Raw genomic sequence first — 14,582 nt, forward strand, 5'->3', positions numbered from 1 at the left:
AGGCAGGATACTGGGCTAGATGGACCACTGATCTGACCCAGTAGGGTCATTCTTATGTTTTGTGCTATAATGGACGAAAAAGAAACAAACAGACAGGAAATCTTCAGCATAGAACAGCGGGTGGCGCTAAAACACCTTTGCCTGATTTTGCAAACAGCCCATGCTGAATAGAACTAATAGCAGTAGAGTTTTGTTATTTAGCAAGGAAATAAAAACTCTTAACACCCTCATAAACAGTCTGATTTAAAAGATAGCCCAATTAAACCAGTCCAGCAAATCAACACCCATGTAAATACAAACCAAGCACATAACAGCCTATTGCTTGGTTTCCTTTGTACTCACACTTGATAGTAGAATATTAGAAAGAAGATTGGAGTTAGCAGAAAAGCTGTTTCAATCCATAGCCGGGAGAAACAAAAGACACAGAACAAAGCCAAAAACCTCCAGAGGTTCCCACCCTTACTTTTGAAAATCCAGTTTCCTGATTGGTCCTCTGGTCAGGTGTTTGGTTCCCTTTACAGTAAAAGAAAATTAACCTTTACCTTACCTATCTACTTATGACACCTTGTCAAAGGCTTTCTGGAAATCTAAGTACACAATGTCCACTGGATCCCCCTTGTCCACATTTGTTGACCCCTTCACAGAACAGTAATAGATTAGTAGGACAAGATTTCCCGTTACAGAAAGTGTTGACTCTTATGATGATCTATGTGTCTGACAATTTTATTCTTTACTATTGTTTGAACTAATTTGCCCAGTACTGACGTTAGACTTACCAGTCTGTAATTGCCAGGATCACCTCTAGAGCCCTTTTTAAATATTGGTGTTACATTAACTATCTTTCAGTCATTGGAACACAGGCCATACCTACAGACTGAGGGAGTGTTTCCTAGAAAGCAGTGACTCTGATAAAGGTTTACGGGTCATATTGGACAAGCAACTCAACATGAACTGAAGTGATGCTGTGCCAAAAATGGGGTAGTGTAATCTTAGGATGTATAAACTGGGGAGCAGTAAGTAGGAGTAGGGCCTGGGAGGAGATTTAAAGGACAGATTACAAACCATAGTTAATAGTTCTGCAATTTCACATTTGAGTTCTTTCAGAACTCTTGGGTGAATGCCATCTGGTCCCAGTGACTTGTTCATGTTGAGTTTATCAATTTAATTCCAAAACCTTCTCTGACACTTCAATCTGTGACAATTCCTCAGATTTGGGAACCTCCCTAACATACTCACCTGTGAAGACTGAAGCAAAGAATTTATTTAGTTTCTCCGCAATGACTTAATTGTCTTTAAGCGCTCCTTCTGTATCTCGATCATCCAGGAGCCCCACTGGTTGTTTAGCAGGCTTCCTGCTTCTGATGTACTTAAACATTTTGTTGTTGCCTTTTGAGTTTTTGGCTAGTTGTTCTTCAAACTCCTTTTTGGCTTTTCTTATTGCATTTTTACACTAATTTGGCTGTGTTTATTATGCTCCTTTCTATTTACCTCATTAGAATCTGACTTCCACTTTTTAAAAGATGCCTTTTTCTCTCTGCTTCTTTTACATGGCTAAGCCACAGTGGCTCTCACTGTGCTTTTTAATTTGAGATATACCTTTAAGTTGGGCCTCTATTATGGTATTTTTGAAAAGTATCCATGCCGCCGCTTGCAGGGATATTACTCTCACTGTACCTTTTAATTTCTGTTTAACTAACCTCCTCATTTTTGCATCATTCCCCTTTCTGAAATTAAATGTCACAGTATTGGGCTGTTGAGGTGTTCTTCCCACCACAGGAATGTTAATTGTTGTATTATGGTCACTATTTCCAAGAGGTCCTTTTATAGTTACTTCTTGGACCAGATCCTGTATTCTACTCAGGACTAAATTGAGAATTGCCTCTCCCCTCGTGGGTTCCTGTACCAGCTGCTCCAAGCAGCAGTCATTTCAAGTGTTGAGAAATTTTCTCTGCATTTCATCCTGAGGTGACATGTACCCAGTCAACATGAGGATAACTGAAATCCCCCACTACTACTGAGTTCTTTATTTTGATAACCTCTCTAATCTCCCTTAGCATTTCATAGTCACTATCACTATCCTGGTGAGGTGGTCGATAATACATTCCCTACTGTTATATGCTTATTAGAGCACGGAATTACTATCCATAGAGATTCTATGGAGCACATGGATTCATTTAAGAATTTTACTTTTATTTGACTCTACATTTTCTTTCACATAGTGCTATTCCTCCCCTCTCCTCTCCCATGACCTGTCCTTCCGATATATTTTGTACTCTGGAATATTTGTGGCCTGTTGATTGTCCTCACTTCACCAGGTTTCTGTGCCGCCAATCATATCATTAGCCTCCATTTAACACAAGGCATTCTAGTTCACCCATCTTATTAGACTTCTAGCATTTGTGTACAAGCACTTTAAAAACCTGTCACTGTTTATTTGTTTGCCATTTTCTGATGTGTCGGACTCTTTGTGAATGTTTCTCATCTGATCTGGCCCATATTTCATCCTCTCCTCCTGACTAAAGCCTAGAGAATCTCTATCAATAGACTCTAAGTTAAGTCTCTGTTCCGATCCACGTGCTCTCTGCAGCAATCGGCTTTCCCCCCCCCATCTCTCAGTTTAAGAACTGCTCTGCAACCTTTTTAATGTTAAGTGCCAGCAATCTGGATCCACTTTGGTTTAGGTGGAGCCCACGCTTCCTGTATAGGCTCCCCCCATCCCAAAAGTTTCTCCAGTTCCTAATAAATCTAAACCCCTTCTCCCTGCACCACTGTCTCATCCATGCAGTGAGAGGCTGAAGTTCTGCCTGTCTACCTGGCCCTGCAAGTGGAACTGGAAGCATGTCTGAGATGAGGTCCTGGATTTTAGCAGGGACCAGACTTTCAAGAATCCTCATCAGCATAAATAGGGCGTGTGTGTGTGCCCTAAATTCTCCAGAAAACACTATCTTTAGGCTAACATAGGAGGGGTGTTTCCCTAAAGATCTATTTCCACATCTTATTCCCACAGAAAGTGATAACTCTTAATTCACAGGCTCTCATTATACACACTTCAAACATTGAGATAATTTTATTTAGTCTTAGTCTCACATTTACACAACTGCAGCAATGTAATCAGCAGAAAACTAGTTTTGATTAGACCCCTTGAAATATTTTGCCCATCTTTAGAATCTTATACAACTCCCTCCCCTGATCTTTCATTTAGAACTATCCTGTTACAATCCAGCATGTTTATCAATGTGGCAAAAAAATCAAAAGGACCCTTAAAGTTTTGGGCATTCAGTTGTGAATACATGAACTAACACGATGTCACAGATAGCTTTAGACTTTAGAAGTGTACTACTGAAGCATCTTTTAATTTTAGATCTTTGAATGCTCATTTTCAGCTTCTTCATTCTGCAGAATTTGATTAGGATAAACCTGTAAATTAAAACAGTTAGAATTAGTGACCAGATAAATGTTAATGCCAAGAAAACCCTTAATCCAGAGGTAGTGAACAATCTGCTTTGTATGATTCAGGAAGACTTAATTCCTCAGTGACATTAGGGCTCACTAGGTTTCATATTTCAACTGTGCTTGCATAGACTAACTGTTGCACAATTGGCAATTTCTCCTCAATAAAAAGCAGAGCAGCAGAGATGTCTGATGGAGAGTAACACCCATAATTAGACAAGAACTGTAAATGCACTTGTACTAGCTATGCTAAGCTCTGTAAAGTTTGAATTACCACTCCTTTGGAGTCCACCTTTAATTTCAGACTTGGACATGCAAAGGAAGAAACAAATTAGAAGCTTTTGTGCATTCTTTCAGTTCCACTGGAAATGACTAGAGGGGGCTCTGACATGCAAGTCAGAATGGATATTACCAAGTACCATTCTGGTTCTTGTCCACTTCTGATAGACTAGGAATCGGTCCAGTTCCGGAGATAATTAATCTTATTGATTTAGGTGATTTAATTCTGTACCAGACTACACACAACTAAGTAAGCTACTCACCATTAGCAAACCTGCATTGCTTCAACACCTCGCTGAAGCCCTCACACAGTTTGAGGTCACTCTGGTTCTGTGCACACTCCAAAAACTGCTTCATTTCATACTGGCAGGGTGGGTACTGGGACTGCTGCTGGTATGCAGGCTGGGCTGCTTGAGGCTCCTGAAAAGGAAGTCAGAGGCACAAATTCACATATTTGAAAAAATTAACACTGATGAAGATTTGCAGCTACAGAGAACCACACTTTAAGAGGACCTATTACAATAGGTACATATCTGCTTATTTCTTCTCCTGTGAAGAAGGCAGTAGGAGATCCCTTGGAAGGTGTGCAACTTTCAAATACTAGAAGTAATATCCTGGCCCCACTGAAGTCAAAGGGAATCTTCCTAGTTTTAGGAATTTAGGATTTCATCCAGAGTTCAGCACTGTAAGAACTGTCCCTAAAGGGATTCAAATCCCAACACAGGGACAAGAGTACCCAAAAAAGCCTGGCCTCAAGCATCACATTGGTGAATAGGGGTCAATTTAAATTCAGTAAAACATTAAGGTATTTTCCTGGTCCGCTTTATATTTAGGAGACTTGTTCATAAATGAGCTAACGTTTTGGGTTGCGGTTGTCTGCATTTTAAAGAAAACTCATCAGAAAGGGCATTAATGGAAGGCTGATCCATAATTCTCTATAGTCTATTTCAGTAAGATTAAGAATTTAGTACAAAAGCAGAACAAGGTAAGATGTTCAAATGCAGCTGACAGAATCTGAGCTTTATACCTAGCCTCTAGCTGAGGATCTTAATCAATCTAGTCTTTTTTCTACTTGAGTGAAAAGCAGCACATGGAAATTCTCTTATGCACAAATCCAACAGCTAAATATTTCAGACCTTCATCCCAAACTCTTAATGAATCCTAGAATGGCAGTTAATGTTTGAATACCCCCAAAGCTTCCACCAGTAACATCTTATTACTCTGATGGCTAATCTACCAATCAAACCATAAAGGCATTAGATTTCCCTGAGCATATCTGTTACACACCCTTTTTTTATGGGGTTGAGGCATGGGGTGGCAGGAGCCAGTCACTTCTAAACCCAGTATACCCACCACTACATGATACTACCTATTTAAACTATTTGAAGTACATTTCATAAATGGTAAGGTAGTAACTGCTTTGCAAGATAAATATACTAGAATAGAATTATGCATGTATCCCCATATACCCTCTCCATGCATTAAGCTGTCATTAGGCCTATACCGTCAGTCACTATGGCTCACCTTACAAGTTTCCCATTTCATACATAGCTCAGATATAATATACAATATCAAACCATGTACCTGGTAAGTAATGTCAGGCCTTGCAGCTTCAGAGCTGCTTCCTCCACCAAATCCTCCTGTCATAGCATGACCCAGCGTGTGTCCTACAGCTGAGCCTACTGCTACTCCTGCAGCTGTTGTAGCCATCTGCGCCATCAGACCAGGCTGCCTTGGTGCAGGAGATGCCACTGCAGATGCAGGGGCAGGTGCTGGTACTGGAGCACGAGCTGGAGGGGGTGGGGGTGCAGCTCTCATTTGTGGCACACGACTGCATTAGAAAAAAATCAATTAATGCAAAAAAAAAAAAAAAAAAAAAAAAAGCCACCAACATTTAGAAAAAGCTACCAGTTTAAAAGCTGAGTTTTTGAATACCTGTAATGTTTATACCACATGCATGTCTTGCAGTGCTAAGGGCTTGACTACACTACCTGCCTGATCAGTGGGCAGTGATCCATCTATTGCATCTAGTAGAGGTGTGATAAACTGACTGTTGAGCGATCTCTCCTAAACTCCAGTACTCCACGAGAATGAGAAGTGCAAGCAGAGTCACCCGGAGAGCGTCATCCATTGACTTACTGCGGTGTCTTCACTGCAGTCAAAAGATCTAAGTACCTTGAGTTCAGCTATGCTAGTTATGTAGCTGAAGCTGCATAACTTAGATCGATCCCCCTCCTGTAGTGTAGACAAGGCCAAGTCAGAGTTGTTCATGCATTAGGCTCAGGTCCCCTTTTTGAGAACTTCATAAAAAGATTTCACAAATGGATTCATGAGATTCAGACCCTCTGCCCATAATGCGAATGAAAAGAACAAATGCATAAACCATGGGATAATCGACCTGTCGTGGATTTTGAAACCAGAGCCAGTTGGGTTTTGCTAAGGCTAATCCACAGCCAGTCCATCCTGTAGGTGCCTCAAACTAGTTTAGTTCACCACTCTTAAGGCAGGACCTAACCCTGTTACAAGTCGGATGGTCTCTAGGCCGGTTAAACATTTACCGCCTCGACAAGGCCACAGCGCTCAACAAACAACATCTCCCTCTGCAGGAGAAGAGGACGGAGATTGTTACATAACCGAGGCCTTCGATCGCCCTCTGCCGCGGGCCTTGGCCCCACTGGACACCCGCCCGCCGCTCTGCCAGGGCTCCCGCTGCCCTGCGCGCACACGCTCGCGTGAAAGCCCGCGGCTCGTGAACCCGGATCCTGGCAAGGACCGTGACTGAGTGTGACACCGGGGGCGGGGCTGCTGCCCTGCCGGGCCTGGCGAGACAAGGTAAGACTTACGGGACCCACACCCCACCACACCCGCCCGGCCCCTACTCCCCGCCCCACCTCCAGTGCCGCTCACCTGGCCGGGGGCGCCATGCGGGACGTGCGGCTCCTGCTGCCCCTCGGCATGGTGGAGGCTGCAGGCGGACTCGCTAAGGGCTGGGACTGCGGCTGCTGCACCCTCCTTTCCCTGCGAAGGCCACGAGCCTGACTGAGCCGATCCGCCACTTCCGCTTCCGCCCTCTTGAAGGTCACCGGGCTTCCAGCAGTGGCGCGCCCTGATGATGTCACACGCGCGCCCGGCATAGAGGGCGGGGCCAATCCTCAGCGACAGCGAGAGCTATGTGCTCCCTCTTGTTAAGGCTCCTGTGGCCCAGTCTCCGCCCCCTGCCATTAGGGTGACCAGATGTCCCAACTTTATAGGGACAGTCCTGATTTGGGGGTCTTTTTCTTATATAGAGTCCTATTACCCCCTCACCCCTGTCCCGATTTTTCACACTTGCTGTCTGGTCACCCTACCTGCCATAGATGGGAGAGACTCTGCTAGTGTCCCCATCAACCTGCCCTTGGACCAGCCGCCCTCTCCCAGCCAGGCTGGGTGAGGGCGGCTGGTCCAAGGAGGCTCTGCTGGTATCGTAAGAGTTTAAGCCTTAAGAGCTATCCTGTATCCCCACAGAAGCCCTGCTCGGTGGAGAAAGGATGTTCTAAGGCTGCCCCACGTCCTTGGTTAAGACCCTACCTATAGGCTGATGGATGTCAATGAACTGGCTGCAGTATTGAGAAGTCAAGTGCAACTAGTGGGACAGTCAGAACCTGTGACCAACAGGTGGTCACTGTACCTGTAGAGTTGACCTTAACATTTACGGGGTGAAATCTTAGTTATAAATGGTCAGTTTTAAATGGTAGAAGAATGATAAAGAACTTAATGTATCTGTTTGTATAGCAACCATAACAGGGCCCCACTCCTGATGGAGACCTTTAAGTGCTGTCAAAATAGAAATGTGAATTAATAATAGTAAAAGCATCTCATGTTAATGTCCCTCACCAGCACCACTGTTCAAAATTCAACCTACAAGAATGAAAAATAACAAATATTCAGAGGAAACCAATTAGTAAAGTGACTACAGATCCAATAAATGCATTTGGTAGGAAAGTCTTAAGAGTGGAACCATCTACAGTCAAATTACACCGTCTTGTCAATGCTGGTGTATAGAGTCTGTTTAAATATGAGTTGTTATATATTGAATTAATCCAAGTTTAGTGAACGTGAAAGGTTTTTTCATGCATCTGAAACATGTTAGTACTATACCAATACTACTTCCAAAAACTTATTTGGGTACAGATTCTCGCACAAAGCACCCTGTAATACAACACCTGTTCACGGCTGTTCAGCTAAAGTCCTAAATGTTTTTCCCTCTTTTAAACTGTGATTGGTCTAGCATGTGTGAGAAATTATACTGTTCATTTAAATTTATTGCTAACTTTTAATTTTGATCTATTAATAATTTCATCTGTTTCTAGAGCATGTATCAATTCCAACTTTACAGCATTGTGGTAATAAACAATCAGAAGGAGTGGCAGACATCTCCTCCCTCTACTTTTATTTCATATCTCACTGCCCCAATTAACATTTACTGTTTAATCCATATTTAATTTCCAGTTCCCCAAAAAGCATAATTGTGTCACTTTTGCATACAGAGGGGACCTATCATCATATTAGACAACTGTCTAGAAAGTAAAAAAAAAAAGAGTATTGATCAGAAAAACTATGACCATGATTCCACACAGAGTTGTGTGCGGGAACAGCTGTCTACCCACACACAGCTCATTTAAAGTCTTAAAAAAACAATCTTAAGAGCAGCAGGGGAACTGAGAGAACCCAACTCCCAAAAACTGCCATGATCCAAATCAGATTACTTGTGTGATTTTACTGACAATAAAAGCCACTTTTTTTTAAATAAGCCAATAATACCTTTATTTACATATATTCATACAGCTATCATTAGAAATGTTATTTACAATTAACCAGTATATAAAAAGGTACTACGTACAGCCCAATGCCAATATACATAACCAGTCATTTAAAAACAAAGAAAAACACCAACATTGCTCTAAAAGGAGTTTAAAGGGATATACTTAATACAAATTAGATAAGAGTGTGTTAATTTACTGTGGTTACAACACTTAAGATGAATAGAACTTGATGAGAACGTATATTTCAGTTTATTTTGTGGTTTTTATACCACTTAATATGTAGTTGCCCCTGTATTTTAGGTCCTAGATCCTGCGAACATCTCTGCTCACAGTTTTATGTGCCTGTGTAAATCACTGTAAGACTACTCACGTGCCTGTTCTTTGGAGCAAGAATCATATCTACAATGCCTGTTGCAGTTGTGAAGCATCTAGCATAATAGAGTTCTGATCCTGATGAGAGCCCCTTGCCGCTACTGTAATTGCACATGCGTAACTTTAAGCACAGCAGTAGCCCTTATTATGGTACACAGTGGGACTGCTCATGTCAGGAAAATTAAGCATGTGCATGATAGGGCCATAGTCAGTTTCCCCTATTTGTATGGGTCTTTCAAACAGTAATAAGGGTCATAGATATTTCTGAAAATAGTGAAGAAAAAAAAAAGATATTTGAAACTACTTTAATCCCCCTTAAAATAAACAAAACAACCCCCTTGATTTCATGTAATGGTGTCCCATTACATGCCTAAAACCTCCCTAATTTATACCGCTTTGAAAATCACAACCCTATCACTTAAGCCCTGATCTTCCAAACTCACGTGTGCAGTTGGATCCCAGTGCCCACACTGACTCCAGCTGGGTTCTTTGTGAGTACAAGAGATCCACCTGCACATATGATCATGTAAAATCAAGGCTTTAATCAACAACCCTGAGATTTAAGGCCCCAATCTTGCAAATTTTTACACACCTGAGTAAGCTCATGAGTTCAACGAGACTACTTAAAGCATGTATCTGTGGACCCTGCAACAAGATCTACTAGCAAGGAACCCTGACTTCAATGAAGCTTCACCTGGGCACAAGCATCCATACTAAAAGATATGACTGTAGTGCCTTCAAACGTAAAGTCTCCAAGACACAAACCCTGGCTTCATATTTGTCTGTAAAGTTCTTAGCATTCTGTTGACATTATAAAAAATAACACAAGGTGAGGCAAAAAAAGTACCAAGGACCTCGGTCTTATTGAAAAAAGTTTCACTTATTTGTCCTGCAAGACATGGTATTTAAGCAGAGCAGCAGGTGAGGTTAAGGAGATCCCATTGCATAGCATTCCTGAACAGGGCTCCCTTTTTCTAAGGGGAACAGCAGTTGGAATGTGGGAGGATGTTTAACAGCGGTCGGCTATTCAACCTGCAAGAAATGGACACAAAACATTCTCTTTTAGTTACATGATCAGCTACTGTGTGACATTTCAGAGTTTCATTTAAACATGAGGTAAGCCAACCCTCTTCCTTTGTAACCAGCACAAAACCATCCTCCCCCAAGAATATTTACAGTGATCAGGCAGCTCCTTGGGCTGCACGTGCTGATGCTTCAAAGTAGGAGGGGGAAAGAGCAGCATATGGAGAGGCGATTAAGTTTTATCACTGCAGTTAGTCAACGCTCATTATTATTTATTTGTATTACCACATAGCTTAAAGGTCCTAGTCATTGGCCCTGGTCTCCTCTGTGCTAGGTGCTGTACTAACAGCACAAAAAGTCCCCATCTCAAGATGCTTACATGCTGAGTATGGCGAGAAGGAACATTATGGACCTTGGGTTGCTTTCAGAGGGGATACCACTGGTCTGGGGCTCGCCCACCACAACAGCGAGTTGGGTGTGCAGTGGGTATGGCAGAATAACTAGTGTTGTGGTGGCTGCAAAGAGGTTTCAGGGTGTGTGTGTAAAGCACTCAGGTCACCTCCTTGGGAAGGGTGGGGAAGGGACACACACACACACACATCCTCCCAGGGCCTAGCGCGTAACTCGCCCTGGCGCTGCGCCTCCCGGCCCAGGTGGAGCACGGCCCGCGGTGCTCCCGGCGACGCCGCTTGGCCTGGCTGTTGCGCAGCTTTTGGGCGATCTTCCTCTCGTGGCCGGCGGGGAGGTAGCGGTTGGTGCGCAGCTCCCTCTCCCGGCGGCTGCGGCCCTTCCCCCCGGAGCCCGGGCCCCGCGGCCCGCCCCACTCCCGCACGTTGTACCACTCGTACGGATCGTAGCGGGCCTCGGCCTCCTCCGCCCCAGGGGGCGCTGCCTCCTGCGGCCTAGCAGGGCCCAGGCCCTCGGGCTCTGCCATGCCTGCCAAGCCCTGCTCTGTCTGAGCGCTGTCCCGCCCACCTGGGGGAGGGGACATTCCGCTCCGCCTTCCCATTGGCTCTGCCGCGGAGGGCCTGCTCTAACTCACCACAAACCCCACCCCTCCTGTTGCGTCATAGAGCATGTTGCGCCCTCTCTGAAGGTTCCCGGCCTCTGGGCTTGCAGGGTTGCTATGGCAACAGAGGCCTATGCCAAAGGTTCCCCCTCTCACTTCTCAGGCCTACGCGCGGAGGGGCATGTCCCTTGCCCCAGTTATATACACAAGGGGACTGGTCCTGCCCCCAGGTCTATATACAAAGTGTCCTGTACAGCAGAGTCATACCCAAAGGGGGTGTCTCCTGCCCACAAATCTATATCTGCAAGGGGTGGTCCCCTGCACCCCACTTCTATAGACAAAGGGAGCACTCATTTTGTCTATCTAGAAAAAAGGGGGGGCTCCTACCCCCCCCAAGCCTATATACAAAGGGGACTCTTGCTATCTCTCCCTACATACAAAGAATGGGAGGCTCTGTCTTGCCCAATGCACATCCTTTTTGGCACACAGGATCACTACAACTCCACCATGGGATTGGGATACGTTAGAAAAAGAAGAGCTTCAGATATAGGTGGCAAAAAGTGAGAGATTAAAAGGATTAGGACTTTTTAGTACAGAGAGGAGACATGATAGATGGAAAAAGGATAATGAAAGGCATTAGAATAAGAAAATTGGGCACTTCTGTTAGATACTTAATACACATTAAAGTGAAAGGCAATAAACCTAAAATTGATTAAAGGAAATACTTATTTAGGCAGCACAATTAACCTGTGGATATTGTTGCCACAAGATAGCAAGCTTATTCAGATTTCAAAAAGGATTAGTTGTTTACATGTATAATAGAAGATCCACAGCTATGTTACAAATATATGATGAAAAGATAGTCCTTGCCCCAATGAGCTTACAACAACCTAAGTGTATGTACACCATAGATAAATTTGTCCCTCTGATTTCCTGATCCCTACTTATTCAGTTAATGTAGGAAAGTATTTTTCCCCAATTAGGGGCCTGAGCTAATATCCACTGAAGTAAACAGAAGGACCCCTGTTGAAGTCAATGCACCTGGGATTGGGCCCTGTGTTTGTGAGTAGCTGTTGTGTTTTTGTTTTGTTTTGTTTTGTTTTTCCAAGTGGCAGAGGGAATCAGCCAAAAGCAAAATCTCAAACAGCTTTATTTCCTATTGCAGGCAGGTATATCTCTTATTTGTATTGTATGCAAGTACTCAGAAGTTCATATATTTAATATGATTTCTACCATGCAACATTATAACTTAATGCTCAAGTCCAAGGAGGAATAATTACAAGAGAAAATTTGTCATTCCTTTTCCTCAGTTGTTTGCTGCTATGTAAGGGATGTGCAAAAGACTAGAATTATATTAAATACTGCTAGGAAATTATTTCAGCATTGTTATGTATGATGTTGCTGTTCTTTGACTAGTGACACTCTCTCTGCATGATCACATCATTAGTATTATCAGCTTGTAAAGTATTATTAGTCTGAAGCACAGCTTGAATCACGGATGTAATTTCTGTTAATTCCCGTATTAAAGAGGAGACAAACAGACCGCTTATATTGCAACAAAATATTTTATAAAAGCAAATCAGTGAGGTAACCTGCCCATTTAGTGTGATACATAAAACAAATAAACCGCACACATAATTTATTTAAATTTATTGGACTATACAAAACTGTTTGCAAGATTTTCTTTTAATCAGTTGGACTATGTGAAACCGTTTGCAGATCTGGAACTTTATTATTGTCTCTTAAGCTGATTCCTCCACCTTCTGAATCTCTGTCATTTTTTTCCCCTGGACTTTTTTCCAGTCTGTCAAGATCTTTATGACACATATCTTTCCCTAAATGTCCCTGTTTTTTTGGTTTTGTTTGTCAGCCAGGAAATAATATTTTTAATAATTTCTTAAGATATTATTACTTCAGCTGCCAATTTAACTAGGTTGAAAAATACTTGCTGTGCTGTATTTATATGAAAAATATTCCATGTGTTTCTATAGGTTCTCATACAGAATTTGGATTCAAGATAGTAGTCATTTCAAATTTTGGAACTAGTTTTGAATTCTCTCCTAAATTGGGCCCGTGGTGATTCCCAATAGAACATCCTCTATAAATCAGCCATTGACATGGAAAGCATCATTCAAAAGTTGACAGAGCAAAAATAAATTGTGTTCCACCTGAAGTAAAAATTCAGGACCCAATCCTGTACCCATTGAGTGTCTGTTGTGAAAAGTTGTGTCCTCAATGCTCAGTGACTTTAATGAGAATTTAAGGTGCTAAACACTGCTTAGGCACTGCCTGGGTTCTTACATTATATATAAAAATATTCTTGACTGGAGACTTTGTATTTGGGGGCAGAACTTCAGAAATGTGACTGTTGTCGGGCAAGAGACAGGGTTGTTTCTCTTCCCCTACACCTCACCTTTATTATCTCTTCTGTGCAACCAGACTTTTTTTCACCACGCCAGTAGAAATTAGAGCCTAGACAGCAATAGACGTTTATTTAAGCTTAAACCCTTGTTAGAGAGCAAGAACAGCCTTTTTTATTGTTAAGACATTTTTATGAGTCTTGAGCAATACATCTCTTCTCTTTGCTACAGTAAATTCACAATGTGTTTCTGTGTACTGATTTTGTTCCATAGAACAAAAGAGGCACTAATGGCATCATTTGAACGATGAATGTTGCCATTGTGTAGCTCTGTTGTTTCTTGTTCCTCGGGAAATGCTACAGAGGCTTATATTGTACTGACTTACTGTCTGTTAGTATGTCTAGCTAGTAGCAAGCCCAGAAAGCTCAAGAGAGTAGGGGGATAGGTGGGCTGTGATTGTACTTTAAATATGCAGGAAGATAGTGGGTGTGGATGGTGCTTATGGTAGTGCAAGGCTCATTCTAGACTCTGCTGTTATATCTCTTTTGTATTTATAGTTCAGAGACTCTAGCTGGCTTCTTGAACTATAACCAGAGATGTATTGAAACTACTCCTGCCAAAAAACCTTATTTTCTAGACTATCTTGTTCTAGGACGTTAATTCATAAGAAAACATATTCTCATGAATCCATCTCCTCTCCTCCTTAATCACCCTACTGCTTGGTTCTCAAAATGTTTAGTTCTGCAGATTACCAGGAAAAGAATCTACAAATCCCTGATGGTTTTTAGACACAATTTAAGATTATTGTCCTATACCTATCCTTTCCCCCCTTTTCCTTCTTCTATAACCTCTCATATATTACAGTAAGGCTTAATGGAAGTACTTGTTCTTAAGTACAATGGTATACCTTGTACCTTTCTTGATTCTTCTCTAAATGGACTAAAGCATAAAGGGGACTTCAAAAGGAGATGCATGTGCTAAAACCCATTGATGGTTTGTCCACCAAGGTCAATGCCACAAATACCATTTACTTCAAAGAGAGCAGGATGGAGCATCTATTAACTAATTTCTTAAAGTGAGTTTGGAGTTGGTTATTGACATTTTAGTGCTGTTTGGGATGTTTATGGAAACAACATGGCTCCTGGAAGAAAAACACTAGTTATCTAGAGCCAATCTAGAAGTACCTTGAGGCCCTACCCCTACAAGCTCTACCCCCATAATGATGTTTTCCATTTGCCCCTCATATCCATGCAGTATTATTCATGTGCCCGTTGACCATGTCCTAAT

At 42.4% G+C, this 14,582-nt stretch overlaps 1 protein-coding gene across 1 annotated transcript; it reads right to left on the bottom strand.

The window, feature by feature from the left end:
* Window positions 1-3,048: 3,048 nt before the first annotated feature.
* Window positions 3,049-6,768, bottom strand: CHCHD2 (coiled-coil-helix-coiled-coil-helix domain containing 2). The gene is made up of 4 exons (XM_032774439.2): window positions 6,637-6,768; window positions 5,314-5,560; window positions 3,993-4,149; window positions 3,049-3,417 (listed from the first exon to the last, which is right to left on the bottom strand). The coding sequence occupies exons 1-4, from the start codon at window positions 6,684-6,686 to the stop codon at window positions 3,407-3,409; spliced, it is 465 nt and encodes a 154-aa protein (XP_032630330.1). The 5' UTR covers window positions 6,687-6,768; the 3' UTR covers window positions 3,049-3,406.
* Window positions 6,769-14,582: the final 7,814 nt, after the last annotated feature.

Source organism: Chelonoidis abingdonii, chromosome 20, assembly GCF_003597395.2.
Source record: "Chelonoidis abingdonii isolate Lonesome George chromosome 20, CheloAbing_2.0, whole genome shotgun sequence".
Taxonomy (NCBI): Eukaryota; Metazoa; Chordata; order Testudines; family Testudinidae; genus Chelonoidis; species Chelonoidis abingdonii.